General features: G+C 44.1%; 1 protein-coding gene across 1 annotated transcript; it reads right to left on the bottom strand.

Moving 5' to 3' along the window:
- Positions 1 to 5,675: 5,675 nt before the first annotated feature.
- On the bottom strand, positions 5,676 to 17,662 carry LOC143987050 (thrombomodulin-like). The gene has a single exon (XM_077485511.1). The coding sequence runs from the start codon at positions 17,449 to 17,451 to the stop codon at positions 15,754 to 15,756; it is 1,698 nt and encodes a 565-aa protein (XP_077341637.1). The 5' UTR covers positions 17,452 to 17,662; the 3' UTR covers positions 5,676 to 15,753.
- Positions 17,663 to 21,551: the final 3,889 nt, after the last annotated feature.

Genomic DNA, 21,551 nt, shown 5'->3' with positions numbered 1-21,551 from the left:
CTTAATCTAAAACTGAGCTCTTAATATTTCCTCCCCCACGTACCCCTTCGCCTGACTTCTCTGTCAAGATCAATAGCACATCTATCAGTCCATCCCCACATGCCAGGGTGCTAGGGGTAACCTTAGACTCCGAACTCTCCTTTCAGGCCCACATACAAGCCCTGTCCAAATCATGCCGCCTTAGCCTCCGCAACATTTCCAGAATACGCCCCTTTTTAACTAATGACACCACCAAGCTTCTAATTCCCTCCCTGGTCATCTCTCGCCTCGACTACTGTAACTCCCTCCTCGTTGGATTACCTTTACACAGACTATCCCCCCTCCAGTCCATAATGAATGCCGCTGCCAGACTCATCCACCTTACCAGCCATTCAGTGTCCTCCACCCCTCTCTGCCAATCCCTGCACTGGCTTCCACTCACCCAACAAATAAAATTCAAAGTACTAACAATAATTTACAAAGCCATCCATAAACTCTGCCCCCAGCTACATCACTGACCTAGTCCCAAAATACCAACCAAACCGCTCTCTACGGTCATCCCAAGACCTCCTGCTCTCTAGTTCCCTTGTCACCTCCTCCCATGCTCACCTCCAGGATTTCTCCAGACCTTCTCCCATCCTTTGGAACTCCCTACCCCAATCTGTCCGACTGTCCCCTAATCTATCCATCTTTAGACGTTCCCTGAAAACCCTTCTCTTCAAAGAAGCCTATCCTGCTTCTAACTAACACTGTTTTACTTCCTCCATCATCTCATCCCCCACAGCTATTACCTTTTGTATCAATTGCCCCTTCCTTTTTAGATTGTAAGCTCTAACGAGCAGGGCCCTCTTATTCCTCTTGTGCCAAATTGTAATGTAAATGTAATGTCTGCCCTCATGTTGTAAAGCGCTGAGCAAACTGTTGGCGCTATATAAAACCTGTATAATAATAATAATAATAATAATCACGTTTTTCTATTAAGAAATTGTTATTTTTACTATATTCTTTGCCTAATCCCTGGGTACCGAGATAGCCCTATTTTCTCAATTGTTTAGGGCAGCCCCAGGTATTCCCTTTTCAATATTCAACCATTGTGGATGATGGTACCCGTCCCTACCTCTATATTAGCCAGATTGAGGCATTCCTTTAAACTTTACCCATGTGTAAGGGGTGGCATTTTGGCCACCACTGTAAGGGGGGGCATTATTCTCACTGACCACTCCCCCCCCCCCATGAATTGATTTTAGAAAAGGCTGAAAAAGCCCCGGGGAAGGGGAATTTTACATTGCAAAGTGAAAGATAGGTTTGCTGCTTCAACCTTAAAGGATATTTCCACCTTTTGCAGTAATTAATAAATGCACCCATCTTGTAAAAAGCAAAACTGGCTGCGAGAGGTGGGGCCAAGCCCCGAATAGCCCGGAAACCCCCACAGCACATGGCTTGCTATTGAAGCCTATAAAAAAGAGGAGGAGACTAGAGCACCAGTGGGGGATCCCAAAAGAGGAGGTATAGGGACCAGTCTGTGCAATACCATAGCATGGAGCAGGTAAATACAACCTGTTTTTTATTTTAATTACAAAAAAATATGTTTACAATCTCTGTAAAGTGGTTCTAAATGTAAAACCTTTTTTACTCAAATGCATTCCCTGTATTAAGTTAAAAATGTTTTACCACTTCCTGTGCCCTCCCTCACCCCAAATACTTATCTACGAATTGATCCAACAATGTGACCGCCTGCTGGTCTTCTCTCCTCTCTCCCCACTCTCATGAGCTTTACTCTTGATTTTAGTCAAATCTCGTAAGCAGAGAACAGGGGGCTGGGTCGAGTTGAGATGTGTGTGTCTATGGATACACACAGCTTGACTCAGGATTTAGCCCACAGTCTACCTCCATAGAAAAGATTTGCTATGGGGACAGACACATAAAAAGGAGGAGCCAAGAATGCAATGGGGGACCCCAGAAGAGGATGTTTGGGGCTGTTCTGTGCAAAATATTGCACACAGCAGGTGAGTATAACATGTTTGGTATTTTATTTAAACAAATGTCTTTAAAACTGTTTTAATCTTCTTTTTAATGTCTATTTTTGCCCAATTTTATTAAAACAAAGCTCAAGTTCAACACATGGATGCAGGTTTGCAGTGCTGCTCCTCTGGTCTCACACAGCAGGCCCTTTGTATCCTTCAGAAAGTTTACCCACTCAAGCTTTGTGTATATGGCTATTAGCTCCCATCCATCTCCTAGGTGGAGCTCTCCTGACTCCTGGACTGATTGTGCAGGTCCGTTGGTGTGGAGCTCTGAACCATAGCCATGTCTCTAATAAAAGCCCTGCACATACCTGCACAATCAGTGGGCCCAGGGTTGGAGGCTTCGTCCCTCCCAAGTCTCTATGAAGCCTCCAGACCCCAAGTCCCATACTGGGTTTTACCAACCTCTGAGGAAACTGGAAATCCAGTATCCTCTGTATGGGTCAAGCACCCTGGAGCACCTCGACCTGCCTGGGTGACCCTTTTCATACCATGGCAGGAAACAGCACTGCCAAAACACATAATAGGACCAAATGAAACAGGAACCAATTATCCTACAAGCAAGTCTTGAGAGTGTAGAAGGAAATCGAAGTACCCAGTGGAAACCCAACACAAGCCCAACAAGTACCTGGAAATTCAATGCAGGTAGTGTCCTGGCCTGGATCTGAATCGGGGACCCCAATGTTGCAAGGAAAAACGCTAACCACTGAGCCACAGTGCATCAAGGTATTCTAATGCCGCGTACACACGACCGGACTTCTCAACATCAAAAGTCAGACGGAATGATTCCGGCAGATCATTCGATCGTGTGTGGGCTGCAGCGGACTTTTGATTTGCAAAAGTCTGACAGACTTTAGAAATGGAACATGTTTCAAATTTTTCCGACAGAACTCCGCCGGACCCAGTTCCTACTGAGAAATCCGCTCGTGTGTATGCTAGTCCGACAGACAAAAACCGACGCGAGGGCAGCTATTGGCTACTGGCTATGAACTTCCTTATTCTAGTCCGGTCGTACGTCATCACGTTCGAATCCGTCGGACTTTGGTGTGATTGTGTGTGGCCAAGTCCGTTCATTTGGAAAGTCCATCAGAACTCTGTCAGAACTCCGTTGAAAGTCTGTTGGACCTAGTCCCTCGAAATGTCCGAAGAATAGTTGTAAAGTAATAACGATAACATACCTGGGAGGGGTGGAAGAAACATTTTGGGTAAAAAGAAACTGTAATATATTGTATGGGTTTATTTTTACTTTAGTATTTGGAAACAATATTTCCAGTAAAATATTATAAATGGCAATCTTTATAAATACCATAGGTTAATGATAATGTCCTAGTGCCTGTATATAGTCCCCAAGAGGAAGACAGGAAGTCACCTCAGAGTGTAGAACGTAGTGCAGAGCCTCCACCCCGTCTTCCTCCCAGGGATTAAGAAAATATCATTATTAGTTGTAGCTGGTAAGTAAACAGCAGGGCGTGCCAAGGTCAGCTTTTGCAAAGCACCCAGATTGATATACTGTATAAAGTATTGCTTTACAATTACGATCCAGTACTGCAGCCTCTATCGGACCCTTCAACATTCACCACTTCCGGGAATGTTGGTTGTCTCTGTCACGCTCTGTGGTTCCTTCCTCTAACCCCTATGGTACTAGAGGACTCAGCAGTGCCACAGGGGTTGGAGAAAGGAACCATAACCTTCCGCAGGGGACACAGGCATCTTACAGTCCCTGAAATGTTGAATGCTGAAAAGACTGGTGAAGAGCAGTCCTGGAACAGAGAGGAGATAGGAGACACAAGCTGCCAGAAAAAGGAGTATATCCTCTTCTCTTATAGGAAACTTTCAGCTACTTTTTTTTAGAACATGGCAAAGTCTCATTAGGTATGTTAGATATTTGCCATCTTGAAGAGATACATTGACCAAAGAATCTTCTGAATTCTGAATTTGTCAGGTTCTTCATTCCCCACTGTGCGCTGTAGTTCCATCCCTGGCCACTATGTTACTACAGGACACATTATGACCTATTTTGTCACTACAGGAGTCAGAAGGAACCACAATATGCAGCAGGGAACCAGGAACCTGACATACTCAAAGGTATGTCAGATGTTGAAGATTGTTCAGCTTGCAAAGCTCCTTTAAACCAAAGGATGGTTGTCAGGACAGTTGTGAATTAAAGTTCAATTAAACAAATTTTTTTAAAAAAAAAGTTGAAATATAGGGATTTTTGCCATGCGGTAGGCCACATCTTCCATGCAATGTACACTCTCAGCTGACGGGATGTTGTATCTCCTGTGCATACATCAGTGGCCAGCCAATGGTTTCAGAGGATGTCTTGGAAGTCATAAGTAGCGTGGGTAAACATGGCAGCAGCAGGGGACAGAGAAAGCATTGCACAATGCTGGAGAAGGGCACATTTGTGAGGAAAGTGCTCCATTATGTGCACCTCTGACGATCCTTCACCAGAAGAAACTTTGGGCACCACTCATGGCTCCTGTCTCCACTCCGGTGACACTCACTAAAGGTGCTGGCTTGGGAAGAGCCCGTCCCGGCTCGATACGTGCAGTCAAAAGGCAAAAGGACCCAATAGCTTCACTCCTGCATGACCCGATAGTCACTTAGATGAAGGCCATGTTCCAACACGTTTCGTCTCACCCCCAGGGCTTTAGTCATGCAGGCTGTGCACACCTTCACATTATGGCATTAACCCACCAAGTGCATAGTGGCTTACTTCCACTTTAAAATTCTACTTAAAGCAGACCTTCATCCTTTTTTAACGTTGCTCTCCCCTGCCTCCTCCCCCTTCCTATAACAGAATTATATATATATATATAAAAAAAATATAAATATATGCAGTATATATATATATATATATATATATATATATATATAATATAAATATATACATATACTTTTTAACTAGATATCTTCTTTCCCTACAGTTCAGATGCATCTTTCTCTGCAGGAATGCCGCGATTTACTCTCGGGCCCATTACACCATTTCTGCGCATGCACACATTTCTGTGAGCTGTCTCCTGAGATTGACACATCACTCGTCCCAGTTGGCAGATCAAGGGGATCTGGTTCATGTGCAGAAACAGTTTAGACGTCTCCTAGTTTACAGTGTGTCTGTGCATGTGCAAATGATCCAGCGCATGTGCAGACATGCAGCGGGATCCGAGAGATCCTGCAGACCTAGCAAAGACCCCTGCAGCATGTCTGCACAATGTGCCAGAAATGAATTCAAGATGGAGGTGCTGGAGAGGAGCAGTGTAGGGAGAACTTTCCTAACAAGCAAGCCAATGCTGGACTTGTTGACTAGGAAGCTTTTTCGTTTTTTTTTTTTACTTTTATACAGGGACAATTTTTAAGAAGTATTTTTTACATTTAGGTGGAGTTCCTTTTTAATTAGGAGGGTCAGTTTTTTTTTATTTGTATTTTTTTTTCTCATTGGGTGGCAAAGTCACTGATGCATGAAGCACTTAGGCAAGAATGGCAGGGTGGGGCGAAGTAAAAAAAAAAAAAAACAATTAAAGGAAAGATTACGGAGGGGGGGGGGGGGGGGGGGAGTTCAACAATGCCCAATACATCCAGGGGGAGAAGGTCAGCTTCAATATTTATACCAATTTTTTTATTTTTTTGTATCATAATATTTCACACAATAAATTTTGGCACTGAAGCACATTACTATAACAACAAATCATAAAGTATTTATTGATATAAAATACTAATTTCTAACAGCACAAGTAAATTTACAGAAAAAAAAAGAACACACATACTGTACAAAGCCTGTACAAGGTCTACACAATAAATAATTATTCACATATATTACTAACTAGTGCAGAATCACTACACAAAACCAAGCTTGTGTTCTGTGTATGATGATGAGTGATGCCCATATCCAGAGACTGTTCATCTACACTGTAATATGTTATATTTACATATAGTACAAAGCCTGCAACTTAAAGGGTCAGTCCATCCAAAAGTGATACTTGGCTATAGATGAGCCCCCTGTATCTAAGATGTTTTGAATGATCCAAAAGTTCTTCCGACCATGAATCCAGACTCCTTTCTACCTGGTTGTTTTGGGTCTCTCCATTCCCCTTTGGTGTCCGAGCATCTCCTGTTATATTATCTATAATCTAAAAACATTAACAATGAACGGGGAGAGATGGAACCCTTTCTAGTTAACACAACACAAGTGCAGATGCAAGAACCCAAGAGCATAGACCTCACCAATGGAGTCTCCTAAAGATGCAATACTTTGCTCATACAGGGCAACATGGGGTGTTTCTAGGATCCTACTAGATCAGGAGCCCCTCTGGGTACACAGAACAAAATGTTGGAGCTCTAGTGGCCCTTGTGGATACCATAATCTGTGGTCTGGTGGATATCATGATCTATGGTAAAGTGGATACCAAGATCTGTGGTCTGGTGGATACCATGACCTGTGATCTGATGGATACCATGATCTATGGTCTGGTGGATACCAAGATCTGTGGTCTGGTGGATACCATAACCTGTGGTCTGGTGGATAGCATAATCTCTGGTCTGGTGGGTACCAAGATCTCTGGTCTGGTAGACACCATGATCTGTTGTCTGGTGAATACCATGATCAAAGAGCTGGTGGATACTGTGGTCTGGTGGATACCATGATCTTTGGCCTGCTGGATACCATGATCTGTGGTGTGTTGGATTCCGTGATCTGTAGTCTGGTGGATTCCATGTGATCTGGTGGTCATTACAATCTATGGTCTGGTGGATACCATGGTCTGGTTGATACCATGATCTGTGGTCTGGAGAATACGAAGATCTGTGGTCTGGGGAATACCAAGATTAGTGGTCTGGTGGATACCACAATCTGTGGTCTAGTGGACACCATGATCTCTGATCTGGTGGACACCATGATTTATGGTCTGGTGGATACAATGATCTGTTTTTTTTGGATACCAAGATCTGTGATCTGGTGGATACCATGATTCTCATGAGTTGCATGATGTCACTGATATATAGCCATCAGTTTTTAAGTGCATTGCTGGACAACAAGAACACACACACCATGCTATGTATTTACCAAGGTTTACATGTTATAAGACTGTTTTGTTCTAGGACAGCCTTTCTCAACCTTTTCAACACAGAGGAACCCTTAAAGTAATTCTCCGGTCTTGGGGAACCCCTGCTAAAAATTAGACATCTACAACTCATGATACATTAGTGTGATGGTCAGTGGGAAGAATGGTCCTTACACTTGTGGTCATTGGGAAGAATTACCTCCTTAGGCCGCGTACACACGCGCGGACTGTTGGCCCAACTTTGTCCGTCCAACAGTTTGAGCGAACAGTCCGCTCAAACTTAGCATGGACGGACATGGCCACACACGACGAACGAACAGTTTGCTGAAACCGTGCGCGATGACGTGAACGGCACGTACGACGGGACGCAAAATACGACGTCCTATACACTGCATTATAACTTTCGGCTTGAAAATCCTTTCTGAGCATGCGCGGAACTTAGTTTGACGAACAAGCCTACACACGGGCGGACTGTTCGTTGAAACAAGGTTTCAGCGGACAGTTTTTCGGAATTTCCGTAAAACCTTGTCCGTCCAACTGTCCGCTGAAACTGTCCGCTGAAAGCCCACACACGAGCGGACTGTCCGCCCAAACACTGTTCAGCGGACAAGGTTGGGCCAACAGTCCGCGCGTGTGTACGCGGCCTTACAGATAGCTGAATAGATCAATGGTGTTGTGGGAACTTTTCCGAGAGGCAGAAATGGCCCAATGCTGAAGGAACCCCTAGCAACCTCTGGAGGAACCCTGGTTGAGAATCACTGTTCTAGGATGTACTTCCACTTTAACTCTCGGTGATCTACCAGGATACAAAATATCACTTTAGGATGGACTGAACCTTGTAGTAAACTGTAAGACAATATCAGAACAAACAAGCAGCATTAATGGCAGCTTGTACAAACAGCTGCCATAGCTCAGCACCTCCCGAAAACGCTAGTTGCCTGCCAGTCATCACCCCATGGCATTGATTCTTTTTTCGAGTCACTGGCACAGAACAAGAAACAATGACTTGGCTGTGACATCACCCTGCCTGTTTTCAGTCTTCAATTCCAAAAAAATTCTGATGCCAGGGACAGCCAAGCAAATAGCAAGAAGTGGGTAATGGGCGCTCATGTATTTATCTCAGCACATGTTTCCGTGGAAGGGCTGTATCTGCTTATGACTTCCTGGAGGATTATTTTCGGTCACATGCTTTTTGAGTCAGACGAACGCCAACCGTAACTTAATCTAAGCAGTATGACTCTCTGCCCTTCTCTCCGGAGAGCAGACAAGAACAGTTACGTGCGGTTTCCACACTCCATACAGGCAATGGAAAAACCATCTTGTTTTTATACTTAAACCAACATATCGCTCCTCCTTGACTGTAGCCAATCACATCCCAGCTTTCCAGAAGAGGGATCACAGACAGTCCCGGCTACAATGTCAATATTATTCTCATCGTTCATCAAGAAAGGATCATCATAGGAGCATGCCATCAAGAGGAGCTAAGCTGGGTTTTCCAAATTATATAAAAAATAAAAAATAAAGATTTGTGTACCATAAAGTTCAACATGTTTTCTGGCATTCTGCATTATTTATATACTCAAGTATGCAGAAAGGTTTGAGTTTTAGGGGTGTATTTATAAAAAAAAAACAAAAAAAAACACACACATTCACCTAGTGAAAGTGTGTATACATTCGTTCTGTGCGCATAAGGCAAAAATAACAAAAAAAAATAAAAAAAATGTTATTAAGCTATTTCCTGTACTGGTCGAATGTACGTACAGTATCTCATTTGTTGATTTGAACCGGAAAATACCAAATTTTGGCCACTAGATAATGCAAAATAATATAGGAAACTTCGTATAATACTTAGTGCCATCTAGTGGATAAATGGTGCAAACATAGGGCCAAAAAAAAAAAAAAAAAAGAGGGTTATTAAGTTATTTCCTTTGCTGGTTGAATGTTTTGCACTGATTTAAAAATGAAAAATACACAATTTAGCCACTAGATGGTGCTAAGTGTTACAGAAAAATGTTGTATAATACTTAGGCGCCATCTAAATTATGCAAAGATAGGGCCAAAAAATTAGTTTTTTTTAGGCTATTTCCTGTATTGGCTAAATGTTATTAGGTTATTTCCTTTGCTGGTTGAATGTTTTTCACTGATTTAAAAAAGTGAAAAATACACAATTTAGCCACTAGATGGTGCTAAGTGTTATAGAAAAAATTTGTATAATACTTAGGCGCCATCTAAATTATGCAATGATAGGGCCAAAAAATTTATTTTTTTAGGCTATTTCCTGTATTGGCTAAATGTTATTAGGTTATTTCCTTTGCTGGTTGAATGTTTTTTTTTTTTATTTAAAAATGAAAAATACACAATTTAGCCACTAGATGGTGCTAAGTGTTATAGAAAAATGTTGTATAATACTTAGGCGCCATCTAAATGATGCAAAGATAGGGCCAAAAAATTAGTTTTTTTTAGGCTATTTCCTGTATTGGCTAAATGTTTTTCATTGCTTTGAACTGCAAAATACCACATCTAACCACTGGATGGTGCTTGGTGTTATAGGATTTTTTTTTATAATACTAAGGCGCCATCTAGTGGATAAAATGGTGCAAAAAAAGGGCTAAAAAAAATTAGCGTTATTAGACTATTCCCTGTATTGGCCCGTTTGTTTTTCATTGATTTAGAACCAAAAATACCACATTTAGCCACTAGATGGTGCTAAGCATTATAGGGAATTTCATATGATACGTAGCACCATCTAGTGGCCAAATGGTTTTTCACATTTTCTGTTTTAAATCAATGATAAACATTCGGCTAGCACAGAAAATCGACTAATAACAAGAATTTGCACCGTATTTTTTCAACATTTGGCTGCTAGATGGTGCTAAGTATTGTCCTATATCCCCATCTAGTGCAGAGGTCTCCAGACTTTCTAAGCAAAGGGCCAGTTTAGACTTTAGGGGGTGGCAGACTGTGATAAACAAGAGTAGAAGATGCCCCGACATCAGTGCCCATCATTGGTTTAATGGAAGGAATACTGCCCCATTGTTCATATCAATGAGAAAAATAGTGCCCCATTGATGGTGTTAGTAGGATCTCCACCACTGGTGTCAGTAGGTGGAATAGTGCCCCAAGGGCCAGATAAAAGCAAGCAAAGGGCCACATCCGGGCTAGAGTTTGGAGACCACTGATCTAGTGGCTAAATGTGGTATTTTCTGTTTTAAATAAATTAAAAAAAACATTTGATCAGCAAAGGAAATAGCTTAATAACACTTATTTGCCCCATTATTTGCACCACTTGGCCAGTAGATGGCCCTAAGTATCACACAAAATTTCTTAGGATACACAGCACCATCTAGTGGCTAACTGCAGTATTTTCCATTTTAAATCAATGAAAAATATTCAAGCAGGCACAGGAAATAGCCTAATAACATTTGTTTTTACCCCATTTGTACAGAACGAATGTACACACACTTACACTGTGTGAATTGCTCAGCAGTTTTTTTTTTATATAAAAATGCCCCTAAGTGATATCCTTTATTGGCTAACAAGTTATTAAAGAAAAAAGCTTTTTTTTTTTTAAACCCTAACTGGATAAAAAAAAAAAAGGAAAAAAAAAGATGCAAGCTTTCGGGATAACTTAGATCCTTTGTTCAGACTTATTGAATGTATACGTTGTATAAAACCTGGAGTAGAGATCCAAGTTATCCCAAAAGCTTGCAACTTTTATAACTAAGTATAACTAAAGGCAAAACTTTTTTGGATAGCGTGGAGAGAGATTAGAACCCCTGTCAGGTTTTGATTGCTGTCTGTGCCCCCCCCCCCCCCCCTCGTTAAGGAGATTCACCCTCACTACTTGTCTTGTTTACCATTATTACAGAAAGTGAAAGAAAATCCAAAATTTTGGGTTATCACCAGAACAGGAATAGGAGGGGAAATCTTCCAATGGGGACACTAGTTCTGGTGACAACCAGTGAGTCCCTCACTATGATAGGAATTCCTCTCACTTCCTGTTGTGGCTATGGGACAGGAAGTGAAGGGAATTGTACCCAATGGGGACATAAATCGCCAAAATGAAAGAAAAAAAATTATAAAATTTAGTAAAAAAATAAAAAATAAAAAAATAAAGTTTTGCCTTTAGTTCTACTTTAAGTTAGCTAATAAAGTGTATTATTTAAACTCCAAACCTTCTGCTGATTGATGGCTAGCCTGTTACAATACTCTACTGCAGCTATATACACATTTATAAACAATTTGATTGGTTGTCATGGATAACAGCTCCATCGCTGCTTCCGTCTCCAATGCCCCGGGTTTCCATAAACCACATAGGGGAAGTGTCTCCGATCACACTCAGCAATGTATTTCCCCATAACGTTTGATAACAAGTGGCAGCGCTGGAGAGGTCAGCCTATAGGACTCTGCGGGGGGGGGGGGGGGGGGGATTTCCATTTGTTTATATTTAAAGCTGAACTATTCCAAAAACAAAAATCTTCCTAATATGGCTGCCCTGCACTGAAAGGGTTAAATGCCTTTGTATTGGAAAGTAACGGGAAGAAAAAGTAGTTGGGGGGGACACCATGACATTATGCAAGGCTAAGGGGGGGTCACCATGGTACTGTGACAGGCAAGTGGGGGGGGTGACACTGTGGCAGCGATTGGGGAGGGTGACACCATGGTACTGTGGCAGCGAGGAGGAATGGTGACACCATGGCACTGTGTTAGCGAGGAGGGAGGGTGACACCATGGCACTGTGGCAGCTAGGAGGGATGGTGACACCATGGCACTGTGTTAGCGAGGAGGGAGGGTGACACCATGGCACTGTGGCAACGAGGAGGGATGGTGACAGGGATGGTGACACCATGGCACTGTGTTAGCGAGGAGGGAGGGTGACACCATGGCACTGTGTTAGCAAGGAGGGAGAGTGACACCATGGCACTGTGGCAAGGAGGGAGTGACACTATGGCACTGTGGCAAGGAGGGAGAGTGACACTATGGCACTGTGACAGGCAAGTGCAGGGGGGGGGGAGTGTGACACCATGGCACTGTGACAGAAGGGGGCGGGGTTGACACCATGGCACTGTGGCAGTGAGGAGGGAGGGTGACACCCTGGCACTGTGGCAGCGAGAAGAGGGGGTGACACCATGGCACTGTGGCAGTGAGGAGGGAGGGTGACACCATGGCAGTGGGAGGGAGAGTCACACTATGGCAATCTACAATCTTTGTACAATCACCTTTACATTCACCCAAGCTATGCAATATGACCTAAACCTAAACTACAATCCATTTGTATCAAATCAGGCAGTTTTGTATCAAGTTTGTATCAAATCACTACCTAGTGGATCTTATATCTAAAGGAGATTGTACAATCACATTGTATGGTGTTCAGTCAGATTAATACATTCCATGCTAAACAACATCCCCTGGTGTGTTGCGCTATGTGTTGGTTTGCACTGGATAAGGTAGAGGAAGCCCATCTTTTTTAGCACAACATGACGTAACATGCGGTAATTATAACGTTGTGTAATGGACATTCATGGACAGATGCAAAAACTACTTTTCATAAATTTACTGACCTGCCGATGATGTGTGTCAGCGCAAAGCACCTGAACGCACAGGATAAACGGTGAGCCAGCATACGTTTGGCTCCTCTGCTGCACCGTAGATCCTTTTCAGGTTCCAGGCAGTGAGGAGAAAGTACATATTAAAATGCAACGCACAAAGCAGCATGACAACGCACATCAATGCATGTGCATTTACCTGCGCTGTTGAATGGGCCTAAATGCTTCTGTTCAGATTTAACCTACTATGTAGTGTAATGATGCTCTACCCACCTGGATGATGGACTTGTTCTACCCAACTGTATGAAAGACATGTTCTACTCAACTGGATGGTGGAGATGTTCTACCCACCTGGATGATGGACATGTTCTACCCACCTGGATGATGGACATGCTCCACATAACTGGATGAAGGACATGTTCTACCCAACTGGATGATGGGCATGTTCTACCCAACTGGATGATGGACATGTTCTACCCACCTGGATGATGGACATGCTCTACCCGACTGGATGATGGACATGCTCTACTTAAAGTGGAAGTAAACCCACTTTTTTAACTTTTACCTACAGGAAAGCCTATAATAAGGCTTACCTGTAGGTAAAAAAAATATCTCCTAAACCTGTACGGTTTAGGAGATATTCCCCTCGGTATGCGCCGCTGACTGCAGCGGCGCATGCGCACAAGGGGGTTCTCTCCGCGAAAATCCGGCAGCGCTCGTCCGGCCGGAGTTAAATCTCCCGCGCGCATGCGCGGGAGTGACGATATCGCGGCTCCGGCCACTCACAGCGCCGGAGCCGCGATACCCGGAAGAGACGCCGAGGGAGCATGTCGGCTTCCTCGGCGTGGATCGGGCGAGATGTCGGGGCCTCGTTCTAAGGTAAGTATTTCATAATGAGCTAGTATGCGGTGCATACTAGCTCATTATGCCTTTTGCTTTGCAGGTTTAAAAAAAAAAAAAAAAAAATGCGGGTTTACTACCGCTTTAACTGTATGAAGGACATATTCTACTCAACTGGATGAAGGACATGTTCTACCCAGCTGGATGATGGACATGTTCTACCCAACTGGATGATGGACATGTTCTACCCAACTGGATGATGGACATGTTCTACCCGACTGGATGAGGACATGCTCTACTTAACTGTATGAAGGACATATTCTACTCAACTGGATGAAGGACATGTTCTACCCAGCTGGATGATGGACATGTTCTACCCAGCTGGATGATGGACATGTTCTACCCAACTGGATGATGGACATGTTCTACCTGACTGGATGAGGACATGCTCTACTTAACTGGATGATGGCCATAATGGATGGACATGAATTTAATAAGCATGGACTGTAAAAAAAAATGCCCCCTCTAGTAGTAAGTGGGCAGAGGGCGAATTTACTAAGAACACAAACCACTCTTTACTTAGTAACATGAATGCGCACTCAGCTTAAGCGAAGTTGTGTTCACTTCAATCATCCAATCACATGCAAGCAAAAGTCCTGCTTTTTTATTCCACTTGGACACGATCGGATTTTGGAGATGAACACAGATTCACTGTATGTACTAAGTGAATCATCCCTTTGCAAAGCCTCTATTCCTTTAGTAAATCAACTCCAGATGTTGTTGCTCTAACAAATCCAATCGAAAAGAAAAAGTGACTGTGTACGGCTGGCATTAGTTAGTGGGGCTTATTTAATAAGGGGGTATTAGTGATTACAAGAACCCATAGAAGCCATTCGATTTTAAAGTATGTTTGACTTCTGTTTGGCTGCTAAGGAGTACTGCACATTACACCTTGTCCTCCGATTACGGCTCCATTCAAACTTGTGTGATTTGTCATGTGACCTTGGACACTAAAGTCGCATGACAAGTCACACCCCATGTTTTTTAGTGACAACCGTTCAAATATGTGCAACTTAAAGTCGCAGCGACCCTTAAAAGGTTCCTGCACTACTTTGGTCCGACTTTCATGCGACTGGAGTGCCCTAGACTGCAATGTAAACCCTCAAAAGTCACATGAAAGTTTCACCTGAATGTTATACATGCGACAGTTGGGAAACAGTTGTCTATTATCACTGGTCAGAGCCAAAGTCACATCCAAGTCGCACCCATCCAAAGTTGAGTCAAAGTTGTATCAAAGTTGCACTACAAAGTCACGCAACTTTGGAGTTCTACATGTGTGAATGGAGGACTGTAATCATTTTAAATCGTGGGCAGATTCGTGGCGACTTTGACCTTTGGCTTAGACCAATGATAACGGACAACTGCTACACAACTGTTGCATATATAAGATTTGGGTGCGACTTTCATGTGACTTTTGAGGGTTTACATTGCAGACTAGGGCACTCACGTCGCATGAAAGTCGGACCAAAGTAGTGCAAGAACTTTTTCAAAGTCGCTGCGACTTTAAAATCGCACATATTTGAAAAATGCTCTGGTAAAACGACAAATCGCACAATGCGCATTTCAAATACTGTTCATTTTAATGGCACCTAAAACGCGGTGCGTTTCTGTCGTGATAAATCGAGCTGCAATTGTGGCAAACCACATCATGTGAAGCTTGTCACCCAAAAGTAGCTCCTGAACTTTTTTTTGGGGGGGGGGGACAAGCTTCACGCAATGTGGTTTGCCGCGATTGATCACGCGACAACCAAGGCAGACTCGCAGTGCGATTCTGCCCGCAATGCAGCCTTAAAATACTGTCCAGTTACAACTAGCGAAAGTATTGCAGCTGATACAACAAGGCAACGGTCCCATCCTCTAATTCAGTCCCCCCCAATTTAAAGCAGAACTGAAGGCAAAACTTTTTTTGCCATCTGTGTCCCATTGGGGAGATCTCCCTTCACTTCCTGTCCCCATAACCACAGCAAGAAGTGAGAGGAAATCCCTGCAAGGTTGTCACCAGAACTAGTGTCCCCATCGGAAGGTTTCCCCTCTATTCCTGTTCTGGTGACCACCAAATTTGTGATTTCCTTTCATTCTGGTTTTCAGGTCACTAGAGAGGGCAGCGGCAATAAAAATCTGATGGAGTTTTGCCTTTGGTTACCCTTCAAAGCCATCATTTTTAGATACAGTATATCTACTCACTGTACCCAGAGGCAGCATGGTATAGTCTATATAATTTCCAGGTATGAGGAGTCTATGGCATTAATATTTCCTCTGTGTATCTGTCTTCACTTGCTGCAGTCTGACATCTGACTCAGATTGTTTCGTCTTGTAGTCCAAGGCATGCTGCTCCATGTAGTGCTTCCTCAGCATGTGGCACAGGATGGCTATCAGAACAGTTAACATGGATATGACTCCAATGCATATCCCCAGCAACATGGCCGGCTGTAGGCTGTGAATATCTGGCGGAGGGGGCTTGCTTGGTGGCGTCTCGAAAGGTCGTTTGCCGGCTGTGGTCGTTTCAGGCAAGCCGGAACCTTCCTCAGATATGCATTGGGGGCCATGGACTATGTAGCCCTCCGGACAGGTACATTCATAGGACCCGAATAAATTGGTACAGCTACCATCGCAAGGGTTATTCTCGCACTCATCAACATCAGTGCAGATGGTGTTACCGCCATCGTCCTGATCCACTATGTAGCCATCGGGACACTCGCATTTGTCGACATCGTTGATGTCACACTCGGCCTCACAGCTGGAGGTGTTGCAGAATCTTTTGCACTTGTTGGAGTTTTGTTCGTCCACCACAAAGCCTTCGAAGCAGAAACACCTGTAGCCCCCCACAAAGTTTTCACAGTCATGCTCACACAGGGCCGTTGGACCTTCACACTCGTTGATGTCCTCACATTCTGATGGACACCCGTCTGCGTTACCACAGTCGGGGTTGGTCACCAATTCCATTCCAGGTTTGCAGCCGCAGACGAAGCTGCCGATGGTGTTGGTGCAATGGTGGTCGCAGATGTTGGGGCTGACCTCACAGTCATCAATATCTATACAAGTCCTTCCATCATCTAGAAGATTATAGCCCTCTTGGCACATGCAAATGAATCCGGGTGGCTCAGACATTTGAGAACAAAGTTGGCTACAAGGGTTGGGGTCACACGGTTTGGCACAAGTCCGGTTATCTTCTTTCAGTTGTGTCTCTGGGGGGCATGTACATTTAGGGGTGCCGTCTTCCACCACACAATCGTTTTCGCAGCCCCCGTTCTCTATACTGCAATCCCAAGCTCCTGGGGTTAGACTCCTCCATTGCACTGGCCCATCACCATCTCTGGTGCATTGCAGAGAGTCCTGAATGGTGGATATGTGGGCATTGGTGCCCAGTGGGAAGACATAACCCCCACTACGGCCAAGGCCAAGGGACGTGTGCGAATAAGTGATGTTCAAGTCTGGTAGCAGGTTAAGTTGGCTGCACAAATCTTTATAATTCAATTCACACAAGTACCCATCAGCCTTGAAATCACAGTTAGTCTCTTCCCAAGTGCCATCCTTGTGGACAGTGACACATTGGGCCCCACACTTCTTCTCCCCAGGTTCCTTCCAGTTGGTGTAGTCTGTATCACTGTCTCCACTCACCCATGTGAAGCCCCTCAGAGGCTGGAAGACATCTGTACATCGGTTTTTAAAGGGCTGTTCCAGTCCTATCCAGACCCTGACATCCTTCTCTCCTTTCAGGAGGAACATAGAGATGATATCTGCCTGCACCGAGTTCCGCACCCTCATCAGCTGCCCGCTCCTCGCTTCGCACACAGTCTTGGCTTTAGTAAATTTCTTCTTCTCCCAGGATATGGAGTAGCAGTCTGTGTCCAGGCATACGAACTCCGAGGTGGAGCTGACTTCATCCACAGGAGCCGGCTGTGCCAGGGCGAGCAGAGCCCACAGGAGGCAGAGGGTCCGCATGCTGCGCTGGGGGAGCGGAGGAGCGTGGGCGCGGAGCGGGGTGCCGGGCGCAGCGCAAAGTCCCAAGAGCGGAGCGGAGAAGTCCTGAGAGCTCCGCTAATACAAGTCTGTGTCATTTCTCACTCTGCCCCAACTTTATATTCTCCCAGCCCTCCCAGCAGCCCAATACTGAGGAGGAAGGAAGGAAGTGCCTGGAAGGAAGGGCTGGAGCCGCTCTGGGATGATGAGAGCCAAGGAACACTTCTGATTGCTGTGCACATCGCCCCCTCTACTGTCACCGCTATAGACCGCTATATACACTCAGAGACCGCTATATACTCATAGACCTCTATATGTACACATAGACAGCTATATACACATAGACCTCTATATATACACCCAGAGACCGCTATATACTCATAGACCTCTATATATACACATAAACCTCTATATATACACACAGAGATCGCTATATACTCATAGACCTCTATATACACACATAGATATATACTCATAGACCTCCATATACACATAGACCTCTATATATACACATAGACCTCTATATATACACCCAGAGACCGCTATATACTCATAGACCTCTATATATACACATAGACAGCTATATACACATAGACCTCTATATACACACATAGACCTCTATATATACACACAGAGATCGCTATATACTCATAGACCTCTATATACACACATAGATATATACTCATAGACTTCCATATACACACATATACAGCTATATACTCATAGACCTCTATATACACATAGACAGCTATATACACATAGACCTCTATATATACACATAGACAGCTATATACACATAGACCTCTATATATACACATAGACAGCTATATACACATAGACCTCTATATATATACACACAGAGATCGCTATATACTCATAGACCTCTATATACACACATAGATATATACTCATAGACCTCTATATACACACATAGATATATACTCATAGACCTCCATATACACACATATACAGCTATATACTCATAGACCTCCATATATACACATAGACAGCTATATACACATAGAACTCCATATATACAAATAGACAGCTATATACACATAGACAGCTATATACACATAGAACTCCATATATACACATAGACAGCTATATACTCATAGAACTCTATATATACAAATAGACAGCTATATACACATAGACCTCTATATATACACATACACAGCTATATACACACAGAGACCGCTATATACTCACAGACCTCTATATACACACATAGACAGCTATATACACATAGACCTCTATATATACACACATAGACAGCTATATACTCATAGACCTCTATATATACACACATAGACAGCTATATACACAAAGAGACTGCTATATACTCATAGACCTCTATACACACGCACATATACAGCTATATACACACATAGACAGCTATATACACACAGAGACTGCTATATACTCATAGACCTCTATATACACACATAGCTATATACACATAGACCTCTATATACACACATAGACAGCTATATACACACATAGAGACCACTATATACTCATAGAACTCTATATACACACATAGACAGCTATATACACATAGACCTCTATATACACACATAGACAGCTATATACACACAGAGACCGCCATATACTCATAGACCTCTATATACACACATAGACAGCTATATACACACAGAGACCTCTATATACACAGATCACTATATATATAGACCCATATATACACAGATCGCTATATATATATATATATATATAAATAGACCCCTATACACACACTATATGCACACACAGATCACTACATATACAGGCCGCTATATACACATAGGGGTTGATTTACTAAAGTAAAAAAATAGACTGTGCACTTTGCAAGAGCAGATGCTCCAGAGCTTAGTAAATGAGCAAAAGCTCTGCTGACAGCCATCATCCAATCATGTGCAAGCAAAAATACAGTTTTTAACATTTTCCCTGCATGTGATTGGGTATTCTTTGCAAAGTGAAGCTTAACATCATTTACTGAGCTCGGTAGCAACTGCACTTGCAGAGCGCAACTGTACTTTTCAAAGTGCACTGCCTATTTTCCTTTAGTAAATCAACCCCATAGATCGCTATACACAGATCCCTATGGGGGGTTATTTACGAAAGGCAAAACCACGTTGCACTGCAAGTGCACTTGGAAGTGCAGTCGCTCTCAATCTAAGGGGAAGATCAGAAATTAGTGGAAGCTCTGCTGATTTTATCATCCAGTCATGTGCAAGCCAAAATGCTGTTTTTTTTTATTTTCCTTGCATGTCCCCCTCAGATCTACATTGACTTTACTTCCAAGTGCAATTGTAGTGCAAAATGTAGTTTCCTTTAGTAAATAACCCCCCTATATATATAGACTGCTATATACACACAGAGACCCCTATATACACATAGATTGCTATACACTGATCACTATATATATAGACCGCTATATACACACAGAGACCCCTATATACACATAGATCGCTATACACATACAGACCTCTACAGATAGAGACCACTACATATAGAGAACTCTACATATACAGACCATTGCACATGCAGACCTCTACAGCAGGGCTCAAGTCCTGCGGGAACGCATGGGAACGGAGTTCCTGTACTTTTTCCACAACAGGAACTCGGTTCCCGTGAGCAGCTGCATCCTGCAAGACTTTGAAGTATGGGAGCTGTGTGGCAGGTGCTACACCAACAGCTGCCGACACAGCTCGCAATAGTAAGTGCCGTACACCAGGGGTGGACTGACCATTCAGGCATTGCCAGTAGGGGGCCCCAGGACAGCTTTCTCTTTGATCTACCGTATATACTCGAGTATAGGCCGACCCGAATATAAGCCGAGGCCCCCAATTTACCCCCAAAAAAACTGGCAAACTTATTGACTCGTGTATAAGCCGAGGGTGAGACATGCCTGTCCATCCCTGTGTGTGTGTCCGTCCATCCCTGTGTGTCCGTCCATCCCTGTGTGTCCGTCCATCCCTGTGTGTCCGTCCATCCATCCCTGTGTGTGTGTGTGTCCATCCATCCATCCATCCCTGTGTGTGTGTGTGTCCATCCATCCATCCATCCCTGTGTGTGTGTGTGTCCATCCATCCATCCATCCATCCCTGTGTGTGTGTGTCTCCATCCATCCATCCATCCCTGTGTGTGTGTGTCTCCATCCATCCATCCATCCCTGTGTGTGTGTGTATCCATCCATCCCTGTGTGTGTGTGTCTCCATCCATCCATCCCTGTGTGTGTGTGTCCGTGTGTGTGTGTGTGTGTGTGTGTGTGTGTGTGTGTGTGTGTCCAGCCTACCTGTGTCCCGAGCCTTTGTCCCGAGCCTCCGTCCCGTGCCTTGCCTCCTTGCCTCCGTCCCGTGCCGTGCCTTGCCTCCGTCCCGTCCCGTGCCGTGCCGTGCCTTGCCTCCGTCCCGTGCCCTCTTCGTCGGCGCCTCGGCGGCCATTGTAAAATTCAAAAGCCGCGCCTCCGCCTTCGCCTGTGATAGGCGGAACACTGAATTTCCCAGCAGCCTGTGTTCCGCCTATCACGGACATCGTCTCATCCTCGTCCGTAGTACGAGGATGAGACGATGTCCGTGATAGGCGGAACACAGGCTGCTGGGAAATTCAGTGTTCCGCCTATCACAGGCGAAGGCGGAGCCGGAGGCGCGGCTTTTGAATTATAGAATGGCCGCTGTCTGTCTGCTCGACACGCTGATCGAGCGGGCAGACAGCGATGACTCGAGTATAAGCCGAGGGGGGCACTTTCAGCCTCAAAAAAGAGGCTGAAAATCTCGGCTTATACTCGAGTATATACGGTACTTGTCAATCACAGCTATCTGACGGGTAGATGAGGTCCCTGCTGCTAAGAGATTGTATTTAGTCAGACCTCTTGTGATGCGCTCCTCCTCGCCAGCCCCTCCTGATTTTCTGTCTCCTCATCTCCCCCCCAGTCTCCTGCATACTTGCTCTGTGTGTCCTGCTGAATCCTCGCCTCCTCTATCTTCAGTGCCATATGATGAGAGAACCCAGAGGAGGAGCACAGCTATTCTGCTCACAGGACATGCAGGGAGAGAAGTGAGCTGAGGGAGGACCATTAG

This window comes from Lithobates pipiens, unplaced genomic scaffold (assembly GCF_037356315.1).
Source record: "Lithobates pipiens isolate NorthernLeopardFrog02 unplaced genomic scaffold, aLitPip1_a1.2 Scaffold_18, whole genome shotgun sequence".
NCBI lineage: Eukaryota > Metazoa > Chordata > Amphibia > Anura > Ranidae > Lithobates > Lithobates pipiens.
The sequence above is the reverse complement of the archived record's forward strand: the minus strand, read 5'-3'. Positions and strand labels throughout refer to the sequence as shown.

Excerpts from the sequence above, each read along its gene's own strand:
- LOC143987050 (XM_077485511.1), bottom strand. The coding sequence starts at position 17,451 with ATGCGGACCCTCTGCCTCCTGTGGGCTCTGCTCGCCCTGGCACAGCCG.